The sequence below is a fragment of the Centropristis striata genome, chromosome 20 (assembly GCF_030273125.1).
Source record: "Centropristis striata isolate RG_2023a ecotype Rhode Island chromosome 20, C.striata_1.0, whole genome shotgun sequence".
Taxonomy (NCBI): Eukaryota; Metazoa; Chordata; class Actinopteri; order Perciformes; family Serranidae; genus Centropristis; species Centropristis striata.
Window position 1 is genome coordinate 35,185,554 of NC_081536.1, and position 9,144 is coordinate 35,194,697.

The 9,144-nt window shown below is 43.5% G+C and overlaps 1 protein-coding gene across 1 annotated transcript in view; it reads right to left on the reverse strand.

Annotated features, from left to right (window-relative positions):
* Positions 1-1,372: 1,372 nt before the first annotated feature.
* ninl (ninein-like) overlaps positions 1,373-9,144 on the reverse strand; it is a 28,274-nt gene continuing 20,502 nt past the window's right edge. The window contains 11 exon segments of the mRNA XM_059359829.1: positions 1,373-2,629; positions 2,717-2,830; positions 2,942-3,142; positions 3,228-3,383; positions 3,656-3,802; positions 5,517-5,642; positions 7,259-7,372; positions 7,570-7,632; positions 8,186-8,356; positions 8,526-8,595; positions 8,690-8,794. Coding sequence (XP_059215812.1) covers positions 2,441-2,629; positions 2,717-2,830; positions 2,942-3,142; positions 3,228-3,383; positions 3,656-3,802; positions 5,517-5,642; positions 7,259-7,372; positions 7,570-7,632; positions 8,186-8,356; positions 8,526-8,595; positions 8,690-8,794 — 1,456 coding nt within the window. The 3' untranslated portion in view covers positions 1,373-2,440.

Below are 9,144 nucleotides of genomic sequence, written 5' to 3' on the forward strand. Positions count from 1 at the left end.
CTGTACGACATACTATACTATGACTTTTATTATGAAATCTGGACTACATACTATACAATGACTTTTATTATGAAATCTGGACTAAATGCTATACTATGACTTTTATTATGAAATCTGTACGACATACTATACTATGACTTTTATTATGAAATCTGGACTACATACTATACAATGACTTTTATTATGAAATCTGGATGACATGCTATACTATGACTTTTATTATGAAATCTGGATGACATGCTATACTATGACTTTTATTATGAAATTTATATGACATACTATACTATGACTTTTATTATGAAATCTGGACGACATGCTATACTATGACTTTTATTATGAAATCTGGATGACATGATATACTATGACTTTTATTATGAAATCTGGACGACATGATATACTATGACTTTTATTTTGAAATCTTGACAACATACTATACCATAAGCACACATGCATTCACACAGTTAAGGCCTAATTTTGTAAATTTGACTAAAACTGACCAATAATTATGAAAGATATGAAAATGAGTTGCCTCAAAAGGTGAATAAAAAAAGTTAATAATTTTTTTCTACATGTCCTGAAACCAGTCTGATGTCAAAAGGTTTTAAATAATTTAACTGAAGTATTTCTGTATAAACTGTATTAAGTTTAAATCCACAAACATTGTTTTATAAATAATGATAATTGTCGTTTATTTAACTTGACCAAATAAATAGAAAGCATTGATATTTTCAGCTCAAACATAATTTAATTAAACTACAGTGGATTCAGCAGAATAATAAAATGTACTGGAAAATGTCCTCTGGGTAAATAGTGAAAGGGCCACTACTGCCGGTGTGTGTACACTATGATGAGATTCTTCAGAGATTTATAACAATTAATACTAGTAATGTTATGATAATGAGAGTGCGTGCTTACGCGCATGTGTGTGTGTGTGTGTATCTGTAACTAATCACATCAAAGATCAAAGGCAATCAACAGAATTAACTGCCACCTGAATGTTCCTGAACAGTGACAGCAGAGGTGGACAGACTGGAATCTCTGGCCTCGAACAGAAACCTATCATTGATCCGACTTCACGCCGGGGCATGTATTGATCAGTGGGAGGAGCCAGGCTTGTATTGATCAGTGGGAGGAGCCAGGCTTGTATTGATCAGTGGGAGGAGCCGGGGCGTGACGTATCAAAGAAAGGTGATCAGAACCTGGCGTAGGAACAGTTTGATACATGTGGAGGTGAGTTTGCGTACGTACTTTTCTAGATTTGGGAGTATGCCATCTTTAGTATTGATATTTATATATATATATATATATATATATATATATATATATATATATATATACCATTGATATTTCAACACAACACAGAACTAGACAGTTTGTATCAAAACACAGTTTATTATTTCATGTTACAGTAACAAACAGGAAGAGGACCACCAAAATAAAAGTCTCACTTTAAAAATATCAAAATGGAAACATAATAATAATAACCTCAGGGCTGAAGTACCTTAGTGAGTGTGTATGTGTTTGTTGTGTGTGTTTGTGAGCGTGTGTTGTGTTTGTTATATTGTTTATATAATATTGTTATATATATTGTGCGTGTGTCCTGTGTGTTTGTTGTATTTGTTGTATGTTTGTGTATGTGTTGTGTGTTTGTTTTATGTGTTGTGTTTGTATGTGTTGTGTGTTGTTTGTATTGTGTTTGTATGTGTTGTGTGTTGTTTGTGTTGTGTGTTTGTGCGTGTTGTGTTTGTGTGTGTATGTGTTGTGTGTTTGTGTTTTTTTTTAATGGAGTGTGGTGAGCAGCTTCCTTTCCCACCACAATAAAATACTTTTATTTAAATTATTCTTTGCTGATTCTATTGTTTTATTATTTAATTGTATATTAAATTTAGTTTATTCTCACTTTGATTGTATTGTTTAAGTTATGATTGTTTTTATTAATACTTTTCAAGGAGACAGAAGAACAAGAAACATAAAATTACTTTAAAATGAATCGATTGTCCAAATAATAAAGTCACATTATTTGATTATTATTAATAAATGACATCTCTTTATTATCCTGAACTTTTAAAACCAGTTTTCCTGTTTGATGTGTCTGATGCCAACAGTTTCCCTCCGCTCCCAGTCATTGTGCTAAGCTAAGCTAACAGGGACAACATGATGCTAACAGTTTCCCTCCGCTCCCAGTCATTGTGCTAAGCTAAGCTAACAGGGACAACATGATGCTAACAGTTTCCCTCCGCTCCCAGTCATTGTGCTAAGCTAAGCTAACAGGGACAACATGATGCTAACAGTTTCCCTCCGCTCCCAGTCATTGCGCTAAGCTAAGCTAACAGGGACAACATGATGCTAACAGTTTCCCTCCGCTCCCAGTCATTGTGCTAAGCTAAGCTAACAGGGACGACATGATGCTAACAGTTTCCCTCCGCTCCCAGTCATTGTGCTAAGCTAAGCTAACGGGGACGATGTCTCTCAGCAGTTTGTTGAGCGCGGCGACCTTCTCCTCCAACAGGAAGTTCTTCTTCTCGGCGTGTTTCTGGCGCCGCTCAGTGACCTGCAGCGCCGCCACCAGCTGGGCGTTCTCCACGTACAGATCCTTCAGCCGCGCGCTCACCTCGCCATTCTTCGACATCTGTGGACGAGAAGACGACACGTCACTCACAGCGCCGCACGCCACGGCAACAAGCACGGACGGCGAGGACACGGCGAGGACACTGACCTGCTCTCTGAGTTGCTGCACCGTCTCCTGCAGCACGCCGCGCACCGCCGCCAGCGCCGTCTCCTGCCGCTCCGCCCGCTGCTGCAGCACGCTCAGCGCCTTCTCGTACTGCTCCTGAACACAACACGACATCATCACGTTATCTCGTACTGCTCCTGAACACAACACGACATCATCACGTTATCTCGTACTGCTCCTGAACACAACACGACCTTTGACCTGTACCTGCTTGGTGTTGCTGTGCGAGCTGCTCTGAGCGACCTGCAGTCTCAGCTCCTCCTCCAGCTGCTGACTCCTCCTCTGCTCCTCCTGCAGCCGCGCCTCCTGCTGCTCCAGCTGCTCCCCGCCCTGCCGCCGTTGCAGCTCCTGCAGCTGCCGTGCGTGCTGCGCTCGGAGCACGCCGAGCGCCGCATCCGCCCGCTCCGCCTGCTCACAGGAAGTGACATATGGACAGACTTTAAGTATTATTGTTATTATTATTATATGTTTAAATCCAGGACTGAGTCTGGACCTGGTCCCGAGCCTGCGTCCGCTCCGCCTGCAGCCGGCTCAGCTGGGCCTTCAGGTCCTGGTGGTCCCGGGTCAGGTCCTGGTGGTCCCGGGTCAGGTCCTGGTGGTCCCGGGTCAGGTCCTGGTGGTCCCGGGTCAGGTCCTGGAGCTGCGACAGCTGAGGAACAGAGCTGCAGTTATCTGGGCTCGTGTGTCTGAGCAGCTGATTGACGAAGTGAAACATGATTTTACTGAAGGTTTTTCCAATTTTACAGTTTGCATTCAGCATTTTTAATACAATCTTTTGTGTTTAATGTTTATTGTGAGATTTTTGCGTGTGTTTTTTTGTAATTTTTTGTGTTTTTTCTGTGTTTCTTGTATTTTTTTGTGTGTTTTTTTGTGTGTTTTTTGTCATTTTAGTGAGGCTTTTGTATGTGTTTGGTGTGGTACCTGCTGCTGCAGCTCCTGGTTCTGGACTCTCTGGTTCTGGTTCTGGTCTCTCTGGTTCTGGTTCTGGACTCTCTCCTCCTGCAGAGCCTGACGGAGCTCCTCGCCGTCCCTCATCAGCTGCCTGACGCTGCTCTCACACTCCTCCACCTGGTGGAGACAGGAAGCTGCTTCAGCTGTGACCACATTCATCTCTACATCAACTTATATCTAGATGAATTAAATCTAGATGAATTAAATCTAGATGAATGTATATCTAGATGAATATATATCTAGATTAATTAAATCTAGATGAATTATATCTAGATGAATGTATCTCTAGATGAATTAAATCTAGATGAATGTATATCTTCCAACAATAACTAGGTTAAGTCATGGTCACCTAACAGATATATATATTTAAAAAAAAAAAAAAAAATTGCTCTTCTTCTTCTTCTTCTTTAACATATAGCACTCCTTAGCAATGACAGTTAGCTTTTAAAGTTATGTACTTACTTGATTCCTGTGGTCTATGTCTAGTACCAGCAGGTTGAATGCACTTATTGTAAGTCGCTTTGGACAAAAGCGTCTGCTAAATGACATGTAATGTAATATCTAGATGAATGTATCTCTAGATGAATATATCTCTAGATGAATATATCTCTAGATGAATATATCTCTAGATGAATGTATATCTAGATGAATATATCTCTAGATGAATATATGTCTAGATGAATGTATATCTAGATGAATATATCTCTAGATGAATGTATATCTAGATGAATATATCTCTAGATGAATGTATATCTAGATGAATATATCTCTAGATGAATATATCTCTAGATGAATGTATATCTAGATGAATATATCTCTAGATGAATATATCTCTAGATGAATGTATATCTAGATGAATGTATATCTAGATGAATGTATATCTAGATGAATATATCTCTAGATGAATATATCTCTAGATGAATGTATATCTAGATGAATATATCTCTAGATGAATATATCTCTAGATGAATGTATATCTAGATGAATATATCTCTAGATGAATATATCTCTAGATGAATGTATATCTAGATGAATATATCTCTAGATGAATGTATATCTAGATGAATATATCTCTAGATGAATATATCTCTAGATGAATATATCTCTAGATGAATGTATATCTAGATGAATGTATATCTAGATGAATGTATATCTAGATGAATATATCTCTAGATGAATGTATATCTAGATGAATATATCTCTAGATGAATGTATATCTAGATGAATATATCTCTAGATGAATGTATATCTAGATGAATATATCTCTAGATGAATATATCTCTAGATGAATGTATATCTAGATGAATATATCTCTAGATGAATATATCTCTAGATGAATGTATATCTAGATGAATATATCTCTAGATGAATGTATATCTAGATGAATATATCTCTAGATGAATGTATATCTAGATGAATATATCTCTAGATGAATGTATATCTAGATGAATATATCTCTAGATGAATATATCTCTAGATGAATATATCTCTAGATGAATGTATATCTAGATGAATGTATATCTAGATGAATGTATATCTAGATGAATATATCTCTAGATGAATGTATATCTAGATGAATATATCTCTAGATGAATGTATATCTAGATGAATATATCTCTAGATGAATGTATATCTAGATGAATATATCTCTAGATGAATATATCTCTAGATGAATGTATATCTAGATGAATATATCTCTAGATGAATATATCTCTAGATGAATGTATATCTAGATGAATATATCTCTAGATGAATGTATATCTAGATTAATATATCTCTAGATTAATATATCTCTAGATGAATATATCTCTAGATGAATGTATATCTAGACCTGGCTCTGAGCGTCCTGCAGCTCCCTCTGCAGCTCCGTCACTTCCTGGGCGTGAACCATCTTCTCCTGAGTGACGGCGTGAAGCTGCGACTCCACAGAGAGCAGCGTCTGCTGCAGCACCTCCACCTGCCGACAACAACACCACAAACACCACAAACACCACACGGTCAGGCTGACAGTCTGAGAGGCGGAGCCTAGAGAGAGAGAGAGAGGTGGAGCCTAGAGAGAGAGGCGGAGCCTAGAGAGAGAGAGAGGCGGAGCCTAGAGAGAGAGAGGCGGAGCCTAGAGAGAGGCGGAGCCTAGAGAGAGAGAGAGAGGTGGAGCCTAGAGAGAGAGGCGGAGCCTAGAGAGAGAGAGAGAGGCGGAGCCTAGAGAGAGAGACGGAGCCTAGAGAGAGAGAGGCGGAGCCTAGAGAGAGAGACAGAGCCTAGAGAGAGAGAGAGGCGGAGCCTAGAGAGAGGCGGAGCCTAGAGAGAGAGAGAGAGGTGGAGCCTAGAGAGAGAGGCGGAGCCTAGAGAGAGAGAGAGAGGCGGAGCCTAGAGAGAGAGAGGCGGAGCCTAGAGAGAGAGAGGCGGAGCCTAGAGAGAGGCGGAGCCTAGAGAGAGAGGCGGAGCATAGAGAGAGAGGCGGAGCCTAGAGAGAGAGGCGGAGCATAGAGAGAGAGAGAGGCTGAGTCTAGAGAGAGGCGGAGCCTAGAGAGAGGCGGTGCATAGAGAGAGAGGCGGAGTCTAGAGAGAGGCGGAGCCTAGAGAGAGAGGCGGAGCATAGAGAGAGAGAGAGGCTGAGTCTAGAGAGAGGCGGAGCCTAGAGACAGGCGGAGCATAGAGAGAGAGAGAGGCGGAGTCTAGAGAGAGGCGGAGCCTAGAGAGAGAGAGGCGGAGCCTAGAGAGAGAGAGAGAGGCGGAGCCTAGAGAGAGAGGCGGAGCCTAGAGAGAGAGAGAGAGGCGGAGCCTAGAGAGAGAGACGGAGCCTAGAGAGAGAGAGAGAGGCGGAGCCTAGAGAGAGAGAGGCGGAGCCTAGAGAGAGAGGCGGAGCCTAGAGAGAGAGACAGAGCCTAGAGAGAGAGAGGCGGAGCCTAGAGAGAGGCGGAGCCTAGAGAGAGAGAGGCAGAGTCTAGAGAGAGGCGGAGCATAGAGAGAGAGAGGCGGAGTCTAGAGAGAGGCGGAGCCTAGAGAGAGAGAGGCGGAGCATAGAGAGAGAGAGAGGCTGAGCCTAGAGAGAGGTGGAGCCTAGAGAGAGAGGGGCGGAGCCTAGAGAGAGAGGCGGAGCTTAGAGAGAGGCGGAGCCTAGAGAGAGAGAGAGAGGCGGAGCCTAGAGAGAGAGAGAGAGGCGGAGCCTAGAGAGAGAGACGGAGCCTAGAGAGAGAGAGAGGCGGAGCCTAGAGAGAGAGAGGCGGAGCCTAGAGAGAGAGACAGAGCCTAGAGAGAGAGAGGCGGAGCCTAGAGAGAGGCGGAGCCTAGAGAGAGAGGCAGAGTCTAGAGAGAGGCGGAGCATAGAGAGAGAGAGGCGGAGTCTAGAGAGAGGCGGAGCCTAGAGAGAGAGAGGCGGAGCATAGAGAGAGAGAGAGGCTGAGCCTAGAGAGAGGTGGAGCCTAGAGAGAGAGGGGCGGAGCCTAGAGAGAGAGGCGGAGCTTAGAGAGAGGCGGAGCCTAGAGAGAGGCGGAACCTAGAGAGAGGCGGAGCCTAGAGAGAGGCGGAGCCTAGAGAGAGGGGCGGAGCCTAGAGAGAGAGGCGGAGCCTCGCCTGGTGTTTCCTGTCGGTGGCGTCCTGCAGCAGTGCGTTTTTCTCGTCTTCTGACTGTCGCAGCTTCACGCTCACAGCGCTAAGCTCCGCCTCCAGCTCCGCCCCACCAACCAGCTGAGGATTATTAATAATATTAATTATAATATTGGAATAATAAATGATATCAATATAATGAAAATAAGAAACACAAATAATATAATGATCTTAAGTGATTATTATTAATGATCAATGTATATATTAACAGAGAGGGTTGGACTTTGTTTCAGATACAAAAAGAAATCTAAAATATATTCGTATTAATCAGACGCGACCTTCTCCCTGCAGGAGCTTAGCTCCGCCTCCAGCTGCTGCAGCGCCGCATCCTGCCGCCGCACCTGAAACACAGAGCCGAGAGGAGAGGACAGGAGAGGCTGTTTACACAGACCCGAGAGGACAGGAGAGGCTGTTTACACAGACCCGAGAGGACAGGAGAGGCTGTTTACACAGACCCGAGAGGACAGGAGAGGCTGTTTACACAGAGCAGAGAGGAGAGGACAGGAGAGGCTGTTTACACAGAGCTGAGAGGAGAGGACAGGAGAGGCTGTTTACACAGACCCGAGAGGACAGGAGAGGCTGTTTACACAGAGCTGAGAGGAGAGGACAGGAGAAGCGGTTTACACAGAGCTGAGAGGAGAGGACAGGAGAGGCTGTTTACACAGAGCAGAGAGGAGAGGACAGGAGAGGCTGTTTACACAGAGCAGAGAGGAGAGGACAGGAGAGGCTGTTTACACAGAGCAGAGAGGAGAGGACAGGAGAGGCTGTTTACACAGAGCTGAGAGGAGAGGACAGGAGAGGCTGTTTACACAGAGCAGAGAGGAGAGGACAGGAGAGGCTGTTTACACAGAGCAGAGGACAGGAGAGGACAGGAGCAGGCAGTTAGGGACTCACCGTCTCCTCCTGCTCCTCCTGCTCCTCCTGCTCCCTGGTTGCTAGGCGCTCCCGCAGCATCCGGACCGCCTCCTGGTCTCCATGGAGACGGGCGCTCAGCTCGGCGTTGTCGTTGCTGAGCTGCAGGTTCCTGGCGCTCAGATCCAGAACCTCCTCACGGTACCGCACGTTCTGACCAGAGAGCACAAGGAGAGGTCAGAGGTCAGCAGGAACTCTCTCCACATGTCACAGAATGTTTGTTTTAACTTTAACTCTCTTTAAACAGCAGACAAACATCATTATCAGTGTAGTGTGTATTGTGTGTATTGTGCAGTGTGTAGTGTGTGTAGTGTGTAGTCACCTCTGTGTGCAGTCGTTCTTCTTCTTCTCTGCTTCTCTCGTGTTCTCTCTCCAGCTCCTCCACTTTCCTCCTGACACAACAACAACAACAAGAGCAGCTCATTAATATATTCATGTTCCTGGTGTGTCAGCTGATGATGTCATGTGGTGGTGGTGACCTCTGACCTCTTGTTGTTGAGGTCGTCCTCCAGCTGCTGGACGTCCTGCTGCAGGACGCTGAGACGCTGCTGGAGGGACGCGTTGTCTGACCGCACACACTCCAGCTGGGTCCTGCACACACACACACACACACACACGTCTCTGAAATATGGAACTAAAAATGTGATTTCACAGTAAAATCAACCTTTATTATTAGTTTTCTAGAAACTGATTTGTTGTGATTGATCGTTGTATTGATCAGCTGATCAGTCTGCTTCAGATTATCAAACACGTTTCTATGCCGACGACACTCAGATTTATGTTTCCATTAGTACATTAAAAAAGACTGTTTTAAATAAATGTAGGCATTAATTAATGGATAAAAAGTGATTAGAAATGAATAAACAGATAGGACAAATATTAAAGCTAAATTTATTATCAAATTTATCAAATTATTTTTACTTTTATTCATGTTATTACAT